This window comes from Berghia stephanieae, chromosome 10 (genome assembly GCF_034508935.2).
Source record: "Berghia stephanieae isolate SIO BIC M18660-M18661 chromosome 10, UCSD_Bste_1.3, whole genome shotgun sequence".
NCBI classification, from domain to species: Eukaryota; Metazoa; Mollusca; class Gastropoda; order Nudibranchia; family Aeolidiidae; genus Berghia; species Berghia stephanieae.
This window is the reverse complement of record NC_088369.1, coordinates 37876292-37901837: the sequence shown is the minus strand read 5'-3', so window position 1 is coordinate 37901837 and position 25546 is coordinate 37876292. Positions and strand designations below refer to the sequence as shown.

General features: G+C 37.0%; 1 protein-coding gene across 1 annotated transcript; it reads left to right on the top strand.

Annotated features, from left to right (window-relative positions):
* Window positions 1–250: 250 nt before the first annotated feature.
* Window positions 251–14381, top strand: LOC144981080 (sodium/potassium-transporting ATPase subunit beta-like). The gene is made up of 6 exons (XM_078929199.1): window positions 251–662; window positions 3113–3243; window positions 5073–5190; window positions 6100–6281; window positions 8509–8619; window positions 10131–14381. Exons 1-6 carry the CDS (start codon window positions 479–481, stop codon window positions 10368–10370), a joined length of 966 nt encoding a protein of 321 aa, XP_078785325.1. The 5' UTR covers window positions 251–478; the 3' UTR covers window positions 10371–14381.
* The last annotated feature ends 11165 nt before the right edge of the window (window positions 14382–25546 follow it).

Sequence of the window (25546 nt, the reverse complement as noted above, 5' to 3'; positions counted from 1 at the left end):
TTTTGTTCCACAGCTTCCATACCATGTTGTTATGCCAAACAAAACGATACTCAATATTAATGACTTGTAGATTTGTATCATGGTCTTTCTGTTCACATTGAAAGACCTTAATTTTCTGAGTATATACAAGCGCTGGTTACATTTTTTCGCATTATAGAGTTACTGAGTAAATACAAGGGAGGGTATCTATTAAAATGAACCGTTTTTGGCGTTTGGCAGTAATCTCCCTTCCACAACTTACCTGTCCACCAGAGAGCGTTAGTGAACACACAACACGGAAGTGTCAACCAAAATCAGCAACTCAAAACACCTGTGCTTTCAAGTTGACCAAATCGAAACTCGAAAACTTGATATTGTGACAAAGTAGTTCAATCATTGCCGTTTTTCTAAATTGAACAATTGTTGAATGTTGTATTGATATTAAAGTAATTGATATAACCCATTGTTTCATAGGGAAAGCCCACAATAACCGTTGAAAATGGCTTCCCAGGCCTCAGCTTCTCGCATTTCCGCGTACACGGGTGTAAGCTCGCAATACCAAAGCACTTTGGCAAGTTCTGGATTGCCTAGGGAAACTCTAGGAGATCGTTTTACTCAAACAAAAAACTGGATCTTTAATTCAGAATACAGAACCATTATGGGAAGGACAATACTAGACTGGGGTAAGTAGTGTTTGGAATAGGTGGTACTTGGTCTTGGACCGTAGCCTTTGTTAACTTGTTATAGCCTGACACTCACCAAAAGTAAAAGACACGTCTTTGGCCGCTAAAGAAAATAAACTGTAAGTTGTATTCAATAGTTCAACCAATGGAATCACTTTTTTAAAAGTATGTCCTAGAGGGTTCTAGTGTCAGGCTATAACTATGTTTACTATGGCTACGCTTGGACCCAGTCAGCTACCAGAAATATGAGTCACGAGTCTAAAATAGATTATAGAACTATGACTGACATACACATATATATATATATGCAAGTCTGACAGTAGGACGCAATAACGGGCTAGTTTTAACATTGGGGAGGCCTTCCGAAAGCTCCCACATCCCCAGTACTCTTGTTCTAGTAGGGGGTTTAGGAGAGGGGAAACTTTTTTTAAAAATAAAAAGTAGGCCCTCCCAAACCCCTTACTAGAACATTATTTAAAAAAACAAAATACTGGGGATATAGGAGCTTTCGGAAGCCCTCCTGGTTTTAACATTATTAAAATGGACACTATTTTGCGTTGAGAATATTTCCATTACACTTACACCAATGAGACCATAGCTGTGTGTTATCTATATAATCAGATTAAGGCCATGTCGCTTTTACTTGTGGATACTTATGGATTGATTCCAGCACAGGTCCTTGTTGTAGGTCCTCTTCTCCAGACTCTATTTCTTCATCTTCTTTGTGATTTAAGTTTACAATCTAAAGTGCATTTATAATTGGTAGCGTTTTTATGCACCTCCGTTGGAGGTGTACAAAAATGCACCGTTTTTATGCACCTCCATTGCAGGTGTACAAAAACGCACCGTTTTTATGCACCTCCGTTGGCGGTGATGGTAAATTAATGAAAATGTTGCTGCATACGTCCATGAGGTTTAAATAGTAGTTTTAGATTGTAGTTTAACACGCTGCTTAGTGACGACCGATGTACGTTTATACAATGATAATAAATTAAAGAATAATAACAATAATTTCAAAATCAAAAGTAAAAAGAAACATGACACACAAATACTGATCTCAAATAAATAAATAATTTTAGAAAATTAAAATCAAAGTTTTTTTTAAAACATGGTAAAACGTTTTTGAAAAAGAAAAAAAACAAGAAGTAGACTTTTTTTTTTTAAATACGTCTACAATGGGAATCGAACCCAGTACGTTCAAGGTTGAAGTCTGACAGCTTGTCCACTGCGCTACGGAGCCACCTGACTGTTCATCACATTTAATAAGGTCTTTCTAAAACATTATTTTACCTTCAATGCAACTGCTATTTTTTGGTTTTATATTTCGATTTTTTAAATTATTATTATTTTTATATATATTTATTAATAAAAACATCCTACAGATGTCACAAAATAACTTTCGCCATGTCCAAATACAGAAACATAATATCGCTGATGAAATTGGGTGGGATGCGCATGCGTGACGGAAGTGTATAAAAACGATCCGTTAAGATACACCGTCTACAGAGGTGCATAATAACACTGCGTTTATAATTGTACAAAACATTTCGATCAATCAGACCAAAATTTGTCTAGTCTGCTCTTGAAGTTATTAATTTAGGGTTTTTTCGTTCACAACAGAATCTTATAAACTGTTCCATATTATATACCCGTTGTTTTCACAGTAAAACTGTCTTCTCACATCCAATCTTGGTCTTTGTATGAACAGTTTCAATTAATTTGTCATCTATAGTGACAGCAATGTCCTTTTCCTCTTTAACCCATTTCAATAGAATAGGTACCCATCAAAATGTATTTTAACGTTGTCTCTTGGTTCACTTTTGCCCACATGCAGGAATTTACACTTGTCAGGGAGGAATTTGAGTAGCCATGTATCACTCCAAGATTCTAGATTCCTCAGGTCATCTTGCAATATATCCTTTTTATAATTCGCTTTTTAGGGTAGTTTCATCCCAGCATGATACCATTTTTGGGTGGTGGGTCGTATATACCACAGTTTGGCTTGCAATCTTTACTGTAGGAATGACTGATATAGGCAAAGTGAAGCCATAGGCATGGAAAAAGACATTTTACTTTTATTCACATATTTCCACCATATTCTAGTATTAATGAGCCGCTGTCCAGTAATACGGTTGTCTTTTGATAAAAGCAATTATAATTATAACAGTGCCTCGTAATCTTCTTTTCTCGTCTTAATAATGTTAATCATTGGCTTGAGACACTTTGTAAAGCAATTTGAGTTTGAGCACGTCGATTAAAAGGATTGATCTTCAGTAATTAGTATAAAAAGAAGTAAGAAGAGATGCCAGTAAAGAGCCATTTTGATTAAGTTTAGAACTTTGTTTTTTGTTTTTATTTTGGTTTTAGTTTTGTTTTATTTAACTTCAAGATGTTTGAAGTATTTCATACTCAATGGATTTGTGTTCTTTTTTTTTCTTTTTACTCCTTAGGGTTTCTATTTGGAGCCATCTTTATTTTTCTGGGTGTTCTAATTGGAGGCACAGCAGTCTTTTGTGCTCTCTTGTATTGGGCCATTGATTGGAACTTTCCAGAACTGCAGGGAGCCAGTTCTCTTTTACAGGTAAGATGGTCGTGAGGAAAAGAAGGGTCCTTGGGAGCCCAGTTCTAGAAGAATCTGAGATTAAGTTCCCAGACTTGCCCACAGGTTGTTAAATTTTGATTTAAAAGTTTTTTTTTGTTTATTGAACTGAGCTAACACTGAATAAGTTCTTGGCATGCAATTAACTCTGTTTACCACTGTCTTGCTCTGGCAAAGTTTGAGTTATAAGTCAGTGTTGGCGTCAGTTTTTATTTTAAAGATGAAAGTATTGAGTGCTAAAAGGCAACAGTTAAGGGGAAGCTAGATAGATATTTATGTATCCTATTCTATGATTTAAGGGTGATGCCATTGATGAAGAGAAGCTTTGTATGGAGTATTTTCATATATCGATGGCCCGTTGATCTAACCTCTGAAGTAGCGTCTTTGCAACCAGGATCTCTCTACATATCAGAAATTTCTGGATACAGATGAGGCCGAATTAATCCCTGAAGAACTAAGTGATATTGCAGTGCCCTCAGTACTAAAGTCACAACAAGATCTTAACAGTCTCAAAACTCTGGTCCAGGACTTGACCAATGGAAACAATTAACAACATGGATGGAGAGAGCAGCTCATCAACAATGACTGAATCACACAATTCTCAGCAAGCGTCATTTGGACTGCGAAGCATACTACTACTACTACTACTACTACTACTACTACTACTACTACTACTACTACTACTACTACTACTTCTACAATTTCAGAGGTTAGGTCAATGGGCCATCGATATGGTCTTTACAAGAAAAAAATTTCAGGCTTTTAAAAAAATTTTAGCAAAGAGCATCCTTGATGATCTGAGTGTGAGTCAGACCCGGTGTTCTGCAGGTTTTGAAGACTGAGCTTACGGCTATGCCATCCTCCCTCTGTGGGGCGCTTAAATGACAAATAAAGTGTCCCATGTGTTGTTGATCTTCTACAACTAAAATAAGATTAACAACGGTGTTGCAATCACCAATTAGCTTCTTAAACGAAACTCTGAGACAAGAATTTTTGCAAAGCAAGCCCCATACCAGTCCTTCAGAGCTATTCGGCCCATGAAGTCGGGAGTTAATCCTGGTTTCTATAGCATGAAACAGGACAAACACAATTGCTCTCTACCCTTTGGACAGGATGTACAGTACTTACTGCCAGATCTAACAGACCCAGCTTCCTAATCATTGCGGAGTAGACAGGAAGAAGTGAGTCAGAAAAAAATCTCGACTTCACCTGAGATTTATCTTATCTCTTTGCTTGTGAGTCAAATGCTCTACCAACTGATCTGTGGGGATCCCCACGCACCGTATAACTTCAGAGAAATAAACTTTGTGAAAATAATGGATAACATTTGTATAGCACTCGGGGTGCTTTTCTCTCATAAAATGACTAACTTTAGTTAAAGCTGTTTTTTTGACATAGTCAACTGACTTTGCAGCCTCTGAAGCCTTCGTGATTTCTGTGCAGAGGAATCTCCATTCTTGTTATAGAATAAATGTGACCCTTCGTCTCAAAACGGTTTTTTGTCGGAACGAACCAGATGCTTAAAAGGTGAATTTAATGTTAAAACTGGTCAAAAATATAAATTGTTGGCATCAGCACCCTAAAATATGGTATCCATTCTCCTCAATAAAACATACAAACTCAACACAATTCTGATATTTCTGGCTATGAATTCAATTTTCAACGTCTTAACCACCCCGACTTATACTGTTTTGAGGCGAAGGGTCACAAATAAACGCAATGCAAAATAAAAGACATCACTGTTTCAATTACTTACACAATGAATAGACATAAGTGTATTCAATGTAATTCTCCTTCATTTCATTCCACAGACGCCGGGCATGGCCTTCAGACCGCAACCATACTTGGACTCTACATTGATTCGATTTGTCAAAGGAGACGGATCAACCTACATGCACTATCTGGATCATATTGAAGCTTACATTCAGTGTGAGTGAAAACGGATGTTTATTGCTGTTTATTGTTTGTTCAAGGATTTAACGGTGCTTGCAACACATCTAGGTCATTATGGCAACAGTAAAAAAAAAAAGGAAGAAATTGTGAAAGTCAAAACATTTTAGATTTACAATTAAATTCACACAAGAAAGAAGTTAGACCCAGGGAAATGGTTTAAATAGGGAGCAGATGAAATTCAAAAGGCACGCTATCACTGTACTTAGTTTGAGATCACCTAAAACTCTCATTCAGACACAAGTAGCTTATGATACTAAGAGGAATACACTCAAAACTGCTGTGATGATTTACAAGGAAAATAATTTAATCACCCAAAACTGTAGCTTTACATCTGACTGTTTTCTTCCGAGCCAAGGACACCTTCATGGTCTGGACAAAACCCAAGTAATCTCATGGCCAACAAACACATTACAAAGACAGAAAACAAGTTGGAAAACAGATATTGGGGGATGGATGACACAGTCATGAACTCGCCTGGTAGCCTCGTCACAACAGCCGGTCCCAAAGGGCTTTGGTCATCCCGGATTCACACTGCTGTATTTTCTGACCGCCTTCAAACCACAGCATACGATTGGATGAAGTCTGTGACATCATCGACATGTATTGATTAAACACTCAGAATTGAATGGTGTTTGTAGTTAGAGAATCCAATAGTATAATTGATAGAGAACTGGACTCATAAAGAGGCTGTGTTAAGTTTTTTTTTTTTGTTAGCAATGGGGGGGGGGGCAGTTGTTTTTTTTTTTTTTGTTGGGTTTTATATCTGGTCTTACATCCACCTGTCATAGAATTGGCAAATAATACTTTTCAATAGGCCAGCATCTATTCAAAAGGGAGCTCAATAACTAATCTGTTAATATAATTCTATCTGCTTTTAAATTTCAGACTATGAAAATGAACGTCAAGTCGGTGATAACTTTGCTGCCTGTGCTGAACTTGGGGGCAGGCGGGATGAGATCAACAAGATCTGTGCCTTTGACATTGCAGATTTAGGAGTGGACTGTGTGAAACAACAGAATTATGGCTATGACGACGGACAGCCCTGCGTTTTACTCAAATTGAATAAGGTTTGTAGGTTGAATTTGTTGCGTACTACATTGTGCAGTGCTGATGTTTGTTTTTGTTTTTTACGGATCTGTGGGATTTTGGAGTCGAAGTAGTAATTTCTTCCTTTTTACAAAATTATATTCACACCCCCACCCTAACCACCACCACCACCACCACCATCAATGTATTGGCAATGAGCAGTGAGAGACACCATGTGTGGTAGTACATGCAGGTGCAGTTTCCCACTCTTCAGAAGTTAACTAGAGTATTAATGATGATTTATCATCTCAATTGCGCCATAGGTGGGGTTAATGTAGTAAAAATGGGGCTTTTAGGAAATTATTCAAAATGTTCCTCCTTTTTCGTTTTATTGACACCATCAGCTCTGATTATATTCGATCGATAAATTTTCCAACTTTGAAAGAGATACAACTTAAGAGAAATACTACAAAAACATGAATGGAGCAAGAGGGGGCAGGCACGTACTTTCGTCATGCAGTGGAAAATAGCCCATTTCTTTTTTAAAATAGCTTTACTAAATTAATAGATCTTCTCCTTGAATGCATGGGTGCAAGAGTGCTGGCTACAGCCAGCCTGCAGGCCGATTGGATTACCGAAAAAAACATCGCCTGCTTTTTTGCGATTTGGATTTGATAGATTTGGGGGGGTTTTTTTTAGGTTTTTGGGGGTTTTTTTGTGCAACTTGTGACAAGAAACTTAACAAATTACTGCATTACAACCTTTGGATTAAACATACAACAATTGTGGACTACTATTATGAAGACTAGATGCTGAGAAGAAGTTTTGAGAACAAGACTTCAAATGACGAGGTAAGTCCGTGAATCTTGCAGGCTTTTTCAGATTATATGTCTGGTCATAAGTAGACTTGCAGGCTTTTTGAGGTCCAGTTGCTTGCACCCATGTGAAGGTACAAAATAAGTGCCCCCTAAAAATTTTTCGAGGATCTCAAAAGTGTCATTCTTTTCTATTCTTTAGAAATGATAATTTCATAATCAAATCGCTTTTACAAGCTCTACAAGGTGGATGCACCTTGTTGAAAGAGATATAAAATTAAATCTTCATTGAACATCTTGGAAAGCATCCCATGACTGAAACAGAATATCAGTGTGAACTTTTAAAATTATCACTGATAATAAATTCTCAGGGAAATATCTGTCATCTGCATTTTTTGCCAAATTGGGACCTAAAATTTGCCAAAATTTGCCCCAAAAAACCCCCAAAATTTGCCAAGTAAATTCCCAAAAAGACCAAAATTTGCTCAAAAATTTGCCGAGGAGAACTAAGCGTTTCAGTAAAAATTAACACGCGATACAGAAAAAAAAATATATATAAGACAATTTATTACATTTAAGGAGGCTACATTGATTAATTTACACAATAGCGTTGTTACAAAGATTTTAAAGGATCATTATCCGTAGAGAGTAGCTTCCCTTGGTTTTGGCCCAGGCAAAACTGCAACATTTCTCAAGTTTCGCACTTTTTTTTTCGTTATTTTGTTTTGGCTTCTTGTTTTCCCCAAAATTTGCCACACGATTTGCCAATTTTCCCAAAATTTGCCACAATTTGCCAATTTTGGGAAATTTGCGGATTGCCCTGATATTTGCGGCCGCAAAAAATGCAGATGACAGAAATATCTTTATTTGAGGTCTGTCTCGAGCTAAAACAGTTAACCAAGGCAGCAGTTGGATGGTAAGCACCACAAAGTAAGCAACAAGGACTCAAGTTTTTGCTCAAGGTTTTTGCCAACGACCAGGCTCTTAGGTGGGAGTGCAATACCGTATCCACTCTGCCATGTTTCCTTTTGCATAGTGTAATATCCATTTAATTTAATGTGCTTAAAGCTTTTTACAAGACGTCCCTAGCCAACACTTTCACTAAACATGTAGGACGAGAAATTCGGCCTGTTAAAGTGCTTAATGAAATATCGTTCAATGGAGACAAATCTGTTGTAAAGAGCTATTTCCAAAGACTCAGGTGACAAGCCAATGGCACGCAAAATAGCCTAGGTGGTCATCACCTGATGGAGTTAGCTGACCAATTCCTTTCCAGCAGCTATTGAGTTTAAAAAGTGTTTCAGTTTTATAATGAGAAGTTTATAGAAAGAGTATAGATTTTTTTAAAATCAGATAAAATAAAGTGTGGATATGTATAATTGCGTGCATAATTATGACTATTTGAATTTCGGTTTTTACACTCAGCAAATGTTTTCTTTGATTTTTTCAATAGGTTTTTGATTGGTACCCTGAGGAATATACAAATGAGACAGTCCCGGATGTTATCAGTGATGTGTGGCAGTCAAAACATCGTTATAACGTTTACGTTAAATGTGATGGAGATGTAAGTTGACATTAGAATGAAAGAACAGCATAACTATATATTTTTTAATACTCAGCTGGAAATTCTCCACTATTTTGAGTTTTGCTGCCTAAGTTGAGCTTATACCCATCTTTGGGTAGGATGGATTCTCCATCGGAGCAAATAAAAGTTATTGTAATGCAACATGGGTGTCAATGTCAATAAATGACAACAAAACAGAACTTGACTCGTAATAGGTGAGGCTCTCTTTCCTTATAACATGACCTATTGCGTTCATTTCTTGTTGATGACACAAAAGGGAAGGGTTGCTCCTGAAATTGACTCTTACTCTCTATTGGATGTGGTCATCTTGTTTGACCTTCTCATGTGTTAATGTGGATGTAGGATGTAACTCTAGATCCGTCTTTATTTTGATCATCTCATTATTTCCCCTTCCCCCCATTTTTTTTTTCTGTTTTGTTTGGATAGTATTTAAATGACCTAAAAGTGTCATGTTGAATTATTAAATCCCTTTTAGCAATGATTTAAAATTTTTTAAACCCCAACAAGGTGACCGTGTTATAATTTGAACATGGCAAGCAGTCATTTATTCACAGTCATATTTAGTACCTGTGCAGCCAGTGTTTCTGTAGCGTTAAGCAAGCATTAAAACATGTTTTTTTAATTGAGCTTTTATATAGCACAATTTCCACTAAATGTGCTCAAAGCACTTTACAAGGGGTCCCTGGCCAACAGCAACATTTAACATTTAGGACAGGATGCCTGTTAGACGATGTTACAATTTTTTCGGACAGAGACAACGCTGTTAACTGTCAGGTACTCGTTTTACACCTGAGTACGGTGAGAGAATGTGAGTAAAGAGTCTTCTCCAAGGACTCAACTATGCGCCGAGCGAGGCTCGAGCCCAGGACCTTCTGATCCGAAAGTGGGTGTCATACCACAAGACCACATAGCCGCATAAGCGAAGGCCTGCCACCCATTTTGACATGGCGCTTGTTTATTGCAAAGTACTTTCCACAGGATCTAAGAGACTCAGCTACCCAATTGTTACTGCACAGTGGACAGAAAGTTGAGAGAAAAGCTTGACTCTATATCGAGGATAAATACCGATCCCTTCACTGGTTGGGCGAGTGCTCTACCTCTGCGCTATGGAGACTCCAAATGATTTCATTTTTCTTTGTCCTTCAGAGCCGTTAGGCCCATGGAGCTGAAGATTATCCCAGTTTCTATAGAGAGAAAAGGACAATCGCCATTGCTTATTACCCTTTTTATATGCTACTAGTTTATCGCTAAGTACTTTCCACCAGATGTAACAGGATCCCACTACCCAATCACTGCTGGTGGACAGGGGGGGGGGTGTCAGAAAAAAATCTCAACTTCAGCTGAGATTGATGATCTCGGTTCCTTCGGGTATGAAGTGAGTGAGCTATCGGGATATCCAAATTATTTCATTCATATGTCCATAATGATTTTGATTTTTTTTTTTTTTTTTTTTTTTTTTTTTTTTTTTTTTTTTCTTTCTCCTCTTACAGAATGAGGCGACAAGGGAGAATATGGGAGATTTGACCATATCTCCAGAGTTTGGCTTTCATTTCAAGTACTTTCCATTCCGTAATCAGCAAGGGTACCGATCACCTCTGGTCTTTTTAAGGTTTGAAAACCCAGTGCCCGGCGTGTTGTTGATGATGACGTGTCGAGCCTACGCAAGGAACATCGTACATGACAGAGTGGCTTTACTTGGTGAAACGCATTTTGAAATGATAGTAGATTAAATCAGAAAGGTTATGGCTGTAAATATAAGAATGTTTTGTGACCTTCCGTCTCGAGACAGTACTATGGCGGGGTGAATTTGATGCTTTAACAAGTAGTAGTTGACTTTGATTGTCAATAAATTTTGTTTATATATTTTTTTTTTTAATGAATTAATATAGATGGAACGAAATTGACATCACTCAGCTTTTTGTAATTGTTGTTAGCCAGTCGTTTTTATGAATATTTCTCACTAAATTCTATTAATCAGACTATAAACATTCAAGGTTACACATAGTTTTGAGTGTTGGTACGTCATATCCGGCTGGCAGATGTTATGGTTTTTTTTTTTCTAAACCCATAACATCATTATAAATTTCAAAGTGACAAAGACTAAAATTTGACAATTCTGGCCATTTTAGTTTTCAAATCATTTTTGGCCACTGATTCATACTACGACATAAAACTGTCTTTAGGCAATGGGGGTTAACATACTGTATTGTTTGTTTTGTTTTTTTTGTCTTTTTTTTTTTTAGATTGTTTGTTGTCTTTTTTTGTTTTTGTTTTTTGTTTTGTGTATTATGATATATATACATTCCTGAGCAGCTCTTTTTTCTGTATACGAGTGTTTGTATATTTTTGTTTGGTTGTTCAAATGGATTGGATGATTGTGTAGGAATGGCACTTTCCATACAAACTTTGCAATCTGATAATAAATAGACTGGTCACTGCCATAAAGGTACAATTTTAATGATGGGGGATGTATGTATGTCAGTTAGATGCCGTAAAGTACCAATTTTTTAATATTTTTTTTTACTGGTTTTCAAATCTTGGCCTTGACAATAATCTCAAGTAATGTAGAAATCAAACTCGATAGCTCAATTGGTTGAGCGCTCGCTTCACAAGCAAAGGGACTGAAATTGAGATCGATCCTGGATGCAGTCATGACCCCCTTGGCCACCCAGCAGTGATTGGGTAGCTGAGTCTGGTTAGATCAGGCGGATAGTACTTTGCGATAGACTGGTGTCCTATCCAAAGGGTAGCAAACATTTGTCATTGGACGTTTCACGCTATAGAAACCAGGATAAACTTCGACTCTATGGGTCTAATGGCTTTGAAGGACTACTTTTTGGTGAAAAGGCAACAAATGTCATGAGGATTGGTTTCTCCGGACATCATCATCATCATTGCCTTTTTCACCCTGGGTCAGGGTATAGGCCACAGACAAACAGTTTCCATCCTTCTCCATCCCGAGCTAACTTTTTTAACTCGTTCCACATCTTAACTTTTCTCTGTACATCAGTTTTTTAATTCTTCTCCATGTTCCCCATGGCCTTCCCCTTGATCTTCTGCCCTGAGGGTTCCAGTCCAATACTTTCTTTGTTATAGTGTAGTTATTCTTTCTAAAGGTGTGTCCATCTCCAGACATGAACTTATTTCAGTGCAAATAGGTGCACATGGGATTCTCCAAACAAACGAGTCATTATTGATTGCAACAAATAGTTATTTGGGGTTGGTATATTTTTGTTTTTGTTTTGCTTTGCTTTTTGTTTGTTTGTTTTTTTTTGTTGTTGTTGCAATTGCTGTAAAATTCTAAAAAGTACTTAACAAAAATGAATAGAACAGCTTCAAAAAAGAACAAAATACCCAACACGGAACGTTTCGGGCTCAACACCCTTCTTCAGCCAATAACAAAACACAAGTAAGACGTAAATACATTAGTAAATTCCAGATAGACATCTATCTGGAATTTAGTAATGTATTTAGGTCTTTATTGTTTTTTGTTGTTGGCTATAGAAGGGTTTTGAGCCCGAAACGTTCCGTGTTTGGTATTTTGTTCTTTTTTAAAAGTTTTTATATTCATTTTTGTTTATTACTTTTTACAGTCCACAGCTTCTAGCAGCCTAGTATCACTTCGAAATTCTAAAACACATTTTTTATGCAACTTGAATCAAAATTTGGCATAGATGGTGTTTAAGGGGAAGCATATTTTTGTATGGAAGTGCCCGCAAAATGATGCCTGTATGATTATGATTGTATGAATGTCTTTTTATTTCTAAAAGAGCTTTGTATATAAATTTATTTTTATGAAACGCAATTGGGTTTTTTGTAACTCATGAATGGTGAATGCTAGACTTACATTTATTTATTTTTTTGGAATGCTATATTTAGATTTAAGAAGTTTAGATTTGTTAGGCGTGTAAATCTCCTGAAAGAGATATTTGTATGCATGTGCGAAATTTTTTATTAAATATAATCATAATGTTATTATCACATAGTGAATACCAGTTGAACCGATAACTTCTTAAATGTTAAGGAACAATAAACTGAAAATAGATTGAATTGCCTTTATTTTTAAAATTTCTTTGTCGTTGTTGATAATAAACTGTCAAATAATCTGATAGCCTGACAAAGCTCCATTCTTCAGCTGAACCTAAAAGAATTGTTCCCTGTTCTTCGCAGCACTATTCAGCTTTATTGCCACTGTCAGTTTATAGCGAACAGGGGCCTCAAATTTCCGCTATTTCATGTCCTCCACTATTTTTTTTTATGGTCATCTGACCAAAGGACCAAAGGGATATCCTCCACAAAATTTGTTCACAAAGCCTACCAGATGGGTGGGTGCTGCACAGATGACTCTTATATTCTCACTTTTAGAACGTCTATGATGCCCATCTGATTTTTGGTTTCTTCTATTGTTCATGAGGACCTGACTCTGAAAACCATTTTAACTCTCTCCTTACCGATCATAAAACAAACAAATTCTCTACAAAACTTTATATTCTTATTAATTAAACAAAGATCATAGTGATGTACAAAATAAATCTGAATAAAATAAATGTATATTGTGTCTTAACAAATGCGAGGATTTTGCTGTAGGTGGTAAGGAGAGGGTTAAAAGAGAGAAATCTGTCCCAAATTGTGAAGAATGAAAAGATTACAAGTCCCTTGAGACAGAAAGTAATGATAAAGGAAGAAAAGCAGAAGATTTTTAGTATTCCATGTGCCTTTATAACGATGTCCTGCCTCTTATCAAAAAGTATGCATATTGCTCTACTTTATATATGATAACATGTGCATTCGGCAAAATGTTCCTTCATTTTGAAAATTTAAACCCATGTGCTAAAGAGATTATGATAATTCCGGCTTCTTCTGCCTTATGGTTTGGAAAGACTATTGAAATACGTAGATTCTGGGTGGGGATCCTGACCTCCCATAGCGGGCAGGGAGGTACATACTTTGTCTTCTATCGCCTTATATCTGTTATCCAACATGCTTTCTGTCTTTGTCTTGGAATGGGATTACTTGTTTTTTTCCTGGCCCTCGTCGGAGTCCTGGCGGGGAGGGAAACAGTCAAATGCATAATTATTGTTTTGGGAGATGATATTTTTTTCCTTGTAAATCATCTCTCTGTTATGTATTATTATATTTATTTTTAATGTTTAATGTAAGCATTTGAGTGTATTCCTCTTTGTTGGATTTTGTGCTTGTGTCCGGATGAGACTTATAGGTGGTCTCAAACCAAGTACTTTGATAGTGTGCTCTTGGAATCTACATCTGATCCCTATTTATTCCCAATTCCCCTATGTCTTACTTTTTCTTGGGTGCTTTATTTGTAATTCTAAAACTTTTTACTATCCCATTTTCTTCCTTTTTACTGGCGCTGATATAACCTAAATGTGTTGCAAGCGCCATAAAACCCTTAAAAACTAAAAAACAGAAATACGTAGATTGTTAAGTGAATTGAATTTCGGGTTGACTGGTTTACACTGTCTCTTCACTTGCTTGTAGTGGAGAATCCAGACTGCTGATTTTTTCAACAGAAGAAAAGAATCATTCCAAAACTTCATTCCATTTTTATTCCTTTGGGTTTTAAAACGACCCATACCTGGAGGATTTCTTTCAAATTTTTATCATTTTTGTTGATTTTTATTGATTCATGATTGTATGAATTTTTATCGTTTTAAAGTTACTTAAGCGCCATCTCCTAAATGCATTCATTTAATAGAATGTATTAAAAACACATTTTTACACATTTAGTCTTGTTTTTTATTTGTTTGTATTTTTTTTGTTTTAAAAAATATATATATTTGAACATTTATATAGCGCATTTCCATTGAATAACCATGCTCAATGCGCTTCACAGCATTTCATTCATTCCTCCAGCAGGCCATATTGAGCCATATTTCATTTCATACAGTACCAGTCAATGTTAGGCTTCCTTTTTCTTCTAACATTCTTACAATATCCGTCACTGCCTGTGGCCAGGAACTCAATCACACCTGAGATTTCATTACATGTTTCCTGGGGGGGGGGGGGTCCTGACCTCCCATAGTGGGCAGGGAGGTACATACAGTGTCTTCTATCCCCCTATATCTGTTTTCCAAATCGCTTTCTATCTTTGTCTTGGAATGAGATTACTTAGTTTTGTCCAGAGTCCTTGGCGGGAGGGAAACAGTAAAATGTATAGTTATTGTTTTGGGAGATGATATTTTTTTCCTTGTAAATCATCTCACTGTTATGTATTGTTATTTTTTTATTTTTAACATATGATGTGTAAGCATTTGAGTGTGTTCCTGTTAGTGGGATCTTGTGCTGGTGTCTGGGTGAGACTTTAAGGTGATCTCAAACTAAGTGCTTTGATGGTGTGCTCTTGGAATGGACATCTGTTTCCTATTTGAACCAATTCCCCTTTGTCTTACCTTTTCTTATGTGCTTTAATTGTAATTCTAGAACTTATTACTATCCCGTTTTCTTCCTTTTTACTGGCGCTGATATGACCTGTGTTGTGAGCGCCATAAAAACAAACAAACAACATATGTGTGTGAGTGAGTGAGAGAGAAATCTATACGTATCCTATTCAGTTTTCACCGCCCCGAAGAAGCCATTGACGGCAGAAACAAATTTGTTGGCGACAACATTCTATAGCATCGGTGTACATATCCAAAATGAAACATTAAGGTGCCTTTACTTTTTAAATCATAAATATTTGATAACAAAGAAATAATTTATTTTTTTTCTCGGAAGAAAGCAATTTTCAGTCATAAATGGTTTATAAAAGTTGTAGGATTTTCAAAATGATAGAAGGTTAGGAGGAGGAACCAATGTCTTTTCAATTACATTTTTAATTTAGTTGAAACTATTATTATCACTGTTAGTATTATTATTATTATTATTATTATTATTATCATTATCATCATCATCATTACTTGGTTGGAGTCTTTTGAGCTCTCGTGATAGGCCTGGAGGTTACTGATGCAGTGTCTTTTTTCCCCCTTTATTCCTTTTCCATGTGGCTTTTCTTTGTCTTGGAATGAGATTACTTGATTTTGTCCTTGACTTTGGGGGGGGGGGGGGGGGGGGGGGCAGTCAAATGTAATTTTCTGAGATGGAGATGTTATTTTCCCCATATGAATCAACTTTCTGTTTTGCACTGTTACATTTTTTGTTTTGAATAATTTTTTGAAAATATTCCCTCTTGGCGATTCCCTTTTTAAATTATTCCCCTTTGTTTTACATTTTCTTGTGTGCTTTCAAAATTGTAAATCTATAATTTTTTTGACTATCCCATTTTTTTCTTCTTTTTTCTACGGGCGCTGAAATGACCTAAATGCGTCGCAAGTGCTATAAAACCCATAAAAACTTGCTATATTATCTGTTTTCTGAGATGCTTTCTGCCTTTATCTTGGAATGGGATTACTTGATTTTGTCTTGGACCTTGCAGGAGTCCTTGGTTGAATGGGAAACAGTCAAAAACATAATGTTAGTTTGGGGAAGTATTTTTTTCCCTTGTATATGATCTCTCAGTTATATACTGAGTTATATTTTTTTTTGTTTCGAACATATCTTGTAAACATCAAACTGTATTCCTCTTAGCAGGGTCCTGTGCTGGTGTCTGGATAAGACTTTAAGGTGATCTCAAACTAAATACATTGATGGTATGGTCTTGGAATCAACACTGATTTCCATATTTGAACCAATTCCCCTTTGTCTTACTTTTTCCTAGGTGCTTTTGATCGTAATTCTAGAATGTATTTTACTATCCCATTTTCTTCCTTTTATTGGCACTGGCATGACTTGTCTGTGTTGAATAGCGCTGTAAAAAAACAATCTAAGTTCCTGTCGTCTTACTTTTCCTGCGCTTAATTGACCCATACGTGCTTTTAAATCGCTAAGAACAAATAAACAAATTACTTGTTCTTGGGTACTTTTTATTGTGGATCCCATTTTCTTGGCGCTGATATGACTAAAATGTGTCGCAAGCACTGCAAAACCATTGAAATCAAAGATTAAAAAGAAATCGTCATCATTACTGTTATACCTTTATTTATTTATTTTTATATTATTTTATTTTAGTCATAAGTTGTTTAAAGAATATTAAACAACCAATTACAAATTTTATTTAATTTTTCATTATGTAGGCGACCCACAAATTCGGTACCATCTTTGTCTCTTTGTTAGTATTGTTATCAAGATGTTGAACCTATCTATAGAAGACATTCCATTATATATAATTATAAATTTGTGTAAGAAATAAGATATATAGTAACAATAACAAGAATAAAAATGCATACAATCCTTTAAGTAGTACGTTTTCAGTTTGTTTGGGTGTGTTTTCATCATCATAGTTGTCGTTCTTTTGTAGCCCCAACTGATTGATGATCGATCTTTCTCTCTTGCACACTTTCGTACAGGAAAATAATATAGACAGACACAAATAAATATCTACAGAACGCGTTTAGAAATGAAGATTTTTAGTTATCATTGATGTAGAGTTGAGTTATTCGTGTCGACGTGTACATATCTGCAGGTCTGGCATCCAAACCTAATTATGGGCCTGTTTGTTGTAATGGACAATATTTTGCGTCATTTTTTGAGATTTCCATTACAACAATGAGCCCATAATGAATTGGGTTATAAGACCTGCAAATAAGGGCACGTCGATTCATGTAAATGTCTTGTAGGAGCTTATTTCTGCGATGTTATCTGGGAGGTTGTTCCAAAGTGTAATTGTAGAAGGAAAGAATTAATATTGGTATGATTCGGTTCTTGTATTTGGTAAATTGATAGTGATTCCCAACGCCAAATGACCGATCATAATGCCCTAGCGAACGTAGACATCGTTTCCACGTACGCTCACGAGTAAGAAAGGACGTGGCCAATTTTTCTCTATCGTCGATCTGGCTTTTTAGTAATGTGTGTGTTTATGTTTTCATCGTTTTTGTTGTTGGCTGAAGAAGGATTTTGAGCCCGAAACGTTCGGTGTTTGGTATTTTGTTCTTTTTTTGAAGTTGTTCTTCTGGGTGGGGATCCTGACCTTCAATAGCGGGCAGGGAGGTACATACTGTGTCTTCTATCCCCTTATATCTGTTTTCCAACATTCTTTCTGTCTTTGTCTCGGAATGAGATTACTTGGTTTTGTCCTGGCGCTGGCCGGAGTCCTAGCTGGGAGGGAAACAGTCAAATGCATAGTTGTTTTGGGAGAAGATATTTTTTTCCTTGTAAATCATCTCTCTGTTGTGTATTATTGTTATTATTTTGAATGTATAATGTAAGCATTTGAGTGTATTCATCCTTGTTGGATCTTGTGCTTGTGTCCGGAGGAGACTTATAGGTGATCTCAAACTAAGTACATTGATGGTATGCTCTTGGAATCTACATCTGATCCCTATTTGTTCCCAGTTCCCCTTTGTTTTACTTTTTCTTGGGCGCTTTAATTGTAATTCTAGAATTTGACTATCCAATTTTCTTTCTTTTTACTGACGCTGATATGACCTAAATGTGTTGCAAGCGCCGTAAAACCCTTTAAAACAAACCACATTGTTGTTATTAATGGCCTCGTGCTTTTCTTGTTGATAGATTTATATTTTTTGGTAAATCAATCGAAATATTTTGATGGAAAATTTTATGGAACATTTTTGCTTTGTCTTTCGTTCTTCGTGTTTAAAGGGTATCAGGCGTTGAGACAAGTTTTTATGCATGTTGGTAGATTGTGAAAGGTTATTTGTTATGTGCCTTATAAGCTGTCCTTTGACTTTGAACCATTTCTTATCGTTTTAGTATATCTGTCATCTGCATTTTTTGCCAAATTGGGGCCAAAAATTTGCCCTAAAAAAATAAAAAAAATTGCCAAGATATTTGCCAAAAAGACCAAAATTTGACAAAATATTTGCCAAAAAGACCAAAATTTGCCCAAAAAATTTGAAGATTTTTTGACGAAACGATCCATGACTGAAGTTGGAAGTGTAAGTGACTCGATTTATTTGACTTGAGAAATGAAATGACTGTGAATAGCGTTGTTACAAAGATTTTTAAGGATCATTAGCCTATCCGTAGAGAGTAGCTTCCTTTGGTTTGGGCCCAGGCAAAGCTGCAACATTTCTCAAGTTTCGCACTTTTTTTTCCGTTATTTTGTTTTCGCTTCTTTTTTTCCCCCAAAATTTGACAGGCGATTTGCCAATTTTCCCAAAATTTGCCACGGTTTGCCAATTTTGGGAAATTTGTCAAAATTTGCGGATCGCCCTGATATTTGCGGCCGCCAAAAATGCAGATGACAGGTATATTATCTTGTTGGAGATGTTAGTCCCACGCGGTATTTGTGTTTTCTAAAATAGGTCTAGCAAGTGTTAAAATAATCAGTGCACGTGATGGGGGCAATGAGATGGAGGTTAAGAAGATACAGGTAGGCTGGAATAATTGGAGTAAGGTAAATGGAGTTATTTGTGACAAACGAATTTCCGCAAAGCTGAAGGGGAAAATATTTGTAACAGTTTTAAGACCAGCAATGTTATATGGACGAGAGACAGCCGTTCCAACAAAGAAACAAGAGAAAGAAGTTGAGGTGGCAGAAATGAGGATGTTTAGATGGTCACTTGGCTGGACAAGATAAGATAAAGTGAGAAATGAACGAATTCGAAGGTTGACTGAAGTGAAGAATGTATCAATAAAGATGAGAGAAGATAGATTGAAATGGTTCGGACATGTAAAGAGACGTGAGAGGGAGTACGTGGGAAGGAAAGTATTGGACTTACAATTAGCGGGCAAATAGGAAAAAGGGATGCCCAAAAAACTAGATGGTTGGATAAGGTAAAGGACGATATGACAGAACTGGGCCTGGAGGAAGATGATCCTCTGAACCGAAATACACGGAGATATGGCATTCATAATGGCAACTCTGCAACATGCGAAATAAGCTGAAAGAAAAATAAGAAGCGAAATTGGATATTTCAATTTTGTCTGTTTTGTGTAGACATTCTGTTATGAATGGTATATTTCTCTATACTGCCGTACACTAAAAATGAAACCCAACACACAGAAAAACATTTGGCCATAAAAACTCGTTCTTCAAATATATATTGATTTAAATGACCCTCAGCTTGTCAAAAACTCTCAAACCTGGGACTTTCTTGCAGTTCCAGACTTAAGATAATGCCTTTTTAATTGTTCGATATTTGAAGGACTAGTTTTCTGGCCATTTAAAAAACCGTCTAAAAAACCGTTTCTTTTCATAATACGGTAGATTTTCACGCCTTTTTGTGAATTAATCGATCGAGACAAATCTTTTGAGCCATCAACGATCAATATAGGTCCTGTAGTAAGGGCGCGCAAATGAATATATATGGCAATAGGACGGCCAGATAGCGATTCCCAACGCCAAATGACTGATCATAATAATAATAATAATAATAATAATAGATCTTTATTGTCCATAAATATGGCAATTTGTCAAATAGTTACACTTGTTAATACGTTATATGATAACTATAACATTGAACAGATACTTCACTCCTACTTACTCTCTCTCTCTCTCTCTCTCTCTCTCTCTCTCTCTCTCTCTCTCTCTCTCTCTCTCTCTTCCTCTCTTTCTTTCACGCGTGCGATATACACAACATAAACATATTCATTTCATTTTCAATTCGTTACATTTTTGGCAATTCAACACCAAATATTATCAACATTATCAATTGGTCAGTTAATCTAATATTAAATAAATTAATTAGTCAATCAGTCAACGCATCAATCCTTGGTTTTGCTGTACCATATGAAATATTCAACATTTTTATTGCTGATGGAACGAACGTTGATTTATACTTGTAAGTTCTACATGTAATCTGACAAAACCTTCTCCCAGATGGTAAAATACTAAATTCATGGTATAAAATATGTTCATAATGCCCTAGCGAGCGAACGTAGACATCGTTAGCACGTACCCTCCTCACGAGTAAGAAAGGACGTGTCCAATCTTTCTCTATCGTCGATCTGGGTTTTTTTTAGTAATGTATTTATGTTTTCATCGTTTTTGTTGTTGGCTGAAGAAGGATTTTGAGCCCGAAACGTTCTGTGTTTGGTATTTTGTTCTTTTTTTTTTTTTGAAGTTGTTCTTGTTTACAACTCTGCAACAGGTGGGTTATCCGTTACTAGTTATTCGTTTTGGGAGATGTTTTTTTTTTTTTAATATCTCTTTGTTAGTGTTATGTCCGTAGTTTGTTTTAATATATCCTATTGTTTATAAATGTGTTCCTATTAGTGGGATCCTGTGTTTGTTTGGATGGGACTTTCAGGTGATCTCAAACTAAATTCATTGATTGATAGTGAAAGGTAGTTTTCTCTTGGAATCTGCACTTCCGTTTCCTATTTTAAGAGGGCGCCTTTATTTCACTTTTTCTTGTGTGCATTTAATCGTAAACATTTTTTTTTTTTTTGGCGAGCCAATTATCTTCCATTTTACTGGCGATGAGATGACCTAAAAGTGTATTAAACGCCATATTGACCCTTAAAAAAACAAGTATAAAATCAACAGAATCCCTGATATGTATTGTTCTTATTTCCGATTTCCTTATTTTCCAGATGTTTTCCCGTGTTTTTTATTTATTTTATTATTCTAGATGAAAAAAAAAAACACCACAACCATCACCTCATAATCATCATCATCATCATCATCATCATCATCATCATCACCCTCAGCGACGAGAAATTCAACATCATGACATCATCAACCCTATCAGCATCATTAATTTTCACACATTCCAATAAATTCCAGATTTACCCTAAATATTTTTCAGGATATTCTATCTGAAATGATGGGTAGTCTCTCCTCTACTTCCATGTTCTGGAGAAAAAAAACAACACGTTTTAATAATTTCTGCCAAAAAACTCATCCCTAAAATATAGATATTAGAACGAGCCTCGTCTTGTCGAAAACTCTCAAACCTCTCAAACTCGCGACTGAAACTTTTTTTTTTTTTTAGCTTTTTTATATAGCGCAATATCCACTAAACGTGCTTAAAGCGCTTTATATATATTTTATATCCCTTTATATCCCTGACCAACAGCAACATTTAACATGTAGGACAAGACATGTCGCCTGTTAGCGATATTACAATTTTTTTCCACAGAGACAACGCTGTTAACGATCAGGTACTCATTTCACACCTGAGTACGGTGAGAGAATGTGAGTAAAGAGCCTTTTCCCAAGGATTCAACTATGCGCCGAGTGAGGCTCGAACCCAGGACCTTCCGATCCGAAAGCGAGTGACATATCACTAGACCACATAGCCGCACTTAAGTCTGAAGGCTCCGTCCCAGGTTTGAGAAGAGTGACATTATGAGAGTCATTTTAATCAATAGATATCGGTAGTATTATGGCTAGAATGAGAAATGAAATTATATTGTCCTGTACCGCTGCTCTTTTGAACTGAAAAAGAAGTCCTTCAGAGCCATTGGGTGCATGGAGTTGGGGTTGATTCCAGTTTCTATAGCGTGAAAACAGACAATAGCAATTGCTTGCTACCCTTTGGATATGACGCAAGTACTACTGGGTGGACATGGGGGGTCAGAAAAAATCTTGATTACACCTGGGATCGATCATGGTACCTTTGCGTGTGAAACGACTGCTCTACCAACTGAGCTATCGGGACCCCTATTTTGAACTGAAATTGAGTCTTAAAACTTCTATAGATTACCATGAGTAACATTTAGTCAATGATCACGTGATAACAGAATCAAATCAAGATATCAAAATAGATTCAATCAATACAATGGTACGTAACGGCTACAAATCACTGACAATAGTATAATCGAGTACAGATGCGTCGTAATCGTAATCGAAGTATCAGTCAAATTCTTCTCCATTGACGTTTCTTCTTCTCTAAGCTTTAGTTTCATGACTTGTTGTTTGATGAACCAGATAGGTATTTCTTTGGTCCCGAAATAAAACTGTTTATTATCAGTGAATTTGGACGGGGCTGACAATAGATCGCAAACAGTGTTAGACTTTCGATCTTTGAACTCAGATGCTATACACACGTACACTTGGTAAAGAGACATTCTTGTTTTTGTTGTTGATGACGACGATGAAGTCGCAGCGTGTGTACTTGTGAAATCCATGTTCAAAATGTGTTGAACGATGTCTCTTGTTAAAGATAAAGATGCCCTTTTATGTATCACGTTTTGTAATTTTGTCACAGTTTTAACTTTAACGACCGTTAAGTCCCGTGATAGTAACGAGTTATCATCATCCTTGGCCTCGTCGTCATTATTGTTATTGTCGTCGTCGTCGTTCTTGTTGAATTTTAGTTGAGTTTTTCTGAGATATAGTTTGGATGAATCATTTAAATAACCAGAATTTTCGAGAAATTCAGCAACGTTGTCGACGATTGGCGGTAATAAATGAGTTAGAACTGCGTCATCTCCAATCAGATGTAGAATGTGCTGGCTTCCACACATCTTAAGTTCACGAAAATATATCCGGGCTTACAAACAATAAAAAGTTTGAACGGTGCTGTCCTATTGCCATTACCATCACCATCATTCTCATTGCCATGAGCTGACGACCCCCTATAGTTGTTCTGTCTAGAAATCAAAATTTCCTTCCATAGCCTGTTCACCTTCTGATCAACAATGCGTATATTTGGGAATTCCCAATCCTTTTCCTCCCATCTATTCTCAAACGTCACATAATGGTTTATCTCAGGCTTATGTGTCATTAACGGATTTAGGAATGGCAACGTTGTGCAATAATACTTGTTCAGTTTCTGATAATTGAAGTTCGATGACAATAGGGCTACAGATCCGGAGGAGTGTATATCGTGAGTGGTCGGTAAGACTGATGAAGTATACGTTGATCCCAGGGTGGTCTCGATACCCCGGTTATTTTCCGTGGTGCTAATGGGGGTAGCGGGAATAAAACTATTAACAAACCGGCACACGTAGCTTATATCTTGTACTGGTAGGAAATCTAGTCCACACGCATTCTCAGCTCCTCTCACGCAATCGATCACTAGTGGACTCATACACTGCCTGGGTAACCAGTCTGAAGTAGGCGGTAGATTTAAATAAATTGAGCCAGATGGTACATTTCCGGCGTTCCTTGCCTCAAAGAAGGTCTTTAATTTGATGCTATTACTAGACATCCGGCTAGAAATCATGGTTTGCCACGTTACGTGGTTTTCTGGAAATGAAATCGAGGCTGAAGGGAAATTCCTTTGAAAGCACAATAGAACGCTCCTGTTTTTGAAAGTTAAACCAGAATTTGAATCTGTTATATAAGTGTGTCTCAGGTCGTATGGCTCGTACGTCAAAGACTCTGTAAAAATAAATTTGATGCCACTACCTAACTCCTTGTAAATTAGTGCGGGGCGGTCTTTGGCAAGCTTAAGGACCACGGTCCTACGGTCCCTGGGAAATGAAAACCGCAAGGACCGGTCCTAAGACCGGTCCTTTTCGACATTGAACATTCCTGAGAGACTGTTGGAAGTTCGAACCGTTGTGACCTTTGGGACCGTGGGATCGTTCATTCTTGAACCGTTAAAGACTTGGACGGCTACACGATGAAAACCGTGGTCTACAGGAGTAAAACACACGGAGTAGTCACACTCATTTCAAATTGTAACCTAATTAGAGAAGAGGGGTGATGCCTTCTTTATTTGCTCACCGTACTTCATTGTTACTTCGATAATTTAGCATGAATAAAATTTGAAATTTATCCCCATTAACGGAGATAATGGAATCGCCCAAGGCGTTGATCGAATTGTTCGTGGCGTTGATACACACACGCAACTCCTACCCCCCCCCTCCCCCCACACACAAACAAAACACACACACACACACACACACACTAGAGGGCAGCGAGCATTGAAGAGTAAGAGAGAGACGTGAAGTTATAATAAGAGGGGGTGGATGCGGTAATAAGTAATAAGTGGGGTCGATGGTGACTTTTCGCCATATCTAACAAACCCAGCTACCCATTCACTGCTGAGTAGACAGGGATTCAGAAAAAACTCGACTGCACCCGGGATCGATCTCTGGCCCTTTGCGTATCAAGAGAGTGCTCTATCAACTGAGCTATCGGGGTCCCCAAATATTCTATTGGACTTTTTAAAAATACAGACGTTATAACTGGGTTTTTTTTTTTTGGAAGGAAGAAACTAATGAAACTCATATTATTTGATTAGTTAAAACACCAAACGAAATTTTAATATTATTGTATTATTTTAAATGACAACAATTCGATAGAAAGGAGTGGTGACAAGAGATGGACAAAAGAAAACAAAAAATCGGACTTGCTACTTGCTAAGTTCGACACACACACACACACACACACACACACAAACACACACATCTTTAGTAGTCACATGCATTTCAAACAATAACCCATTAGAGAAGAGGGGTCATGCCTTCATCATAGATCATTGTCATTGCGATCATTATGGTGTAGTAAATTTTGAAATTTACCCCGTATAATGGAATCGTCCAAGGCGTGCGCCTCCTGTTCCCCCCATCTCACACACGAAAGGGCGGTTTGCGGAGTGGAGGGAGGTGGTCGTCTGCCTCTATGGTCGTCTGTGTTGTTTAGTGTATGGCAAAGGGGGGTGGGTGCGATTAATTAAGTGGGGTGGGTGGTGATTGGTGGAAGCTAGGCAAAGAACCGAGGCAACGAATCGCTGGGGAAGTAGTATGATGGCGCGAGACCGTTGAAAGGTGATAAGCAGTGAGGACCGTCGCCGGTCTTCCACTTTGGGACCGGTCTCCGGTTCACAGCTAAAGGACCGTGGGACCGGTCCTCAGCGCGGCACTATTGTAGATGTAATATTTTGATCATATATATGTGACCCATCGTCTCAAAAACGGTATTATGTCGGGATGAACCAGATACTAAAAAGCCAAATTAAATCTAAACTTTCAAACAAATGTAGTTATT

What these genes read in the sequence shown, in the direction of transcription:
- LOC144981080 (XM_078929199.1), top strand. Translation starts at nt 479, where the DNA reads ATGGCTTCCCAGGCCTCAGCTTCTCGCATTTCCGCGTACACGGGTGTA. An exon ending in GAGCCAGTTCTCTTTTACAG is followed by an intron (nt 3,244 to 5,072) that starts GTAAGATGGTCG and finishes TTCATTCCACAG; the next exon opens with ACGCCGGGCATGGCCTTCAG. An exon ending in TATTGAAGCTTACATTCAGT is followed by an intron (nt 5,191 to 6,099) that starts GTGAGTGAAAAC and finishes TTTAAATTTCAG; the next exon opens with ACTATGAAAATGAACGTCAA.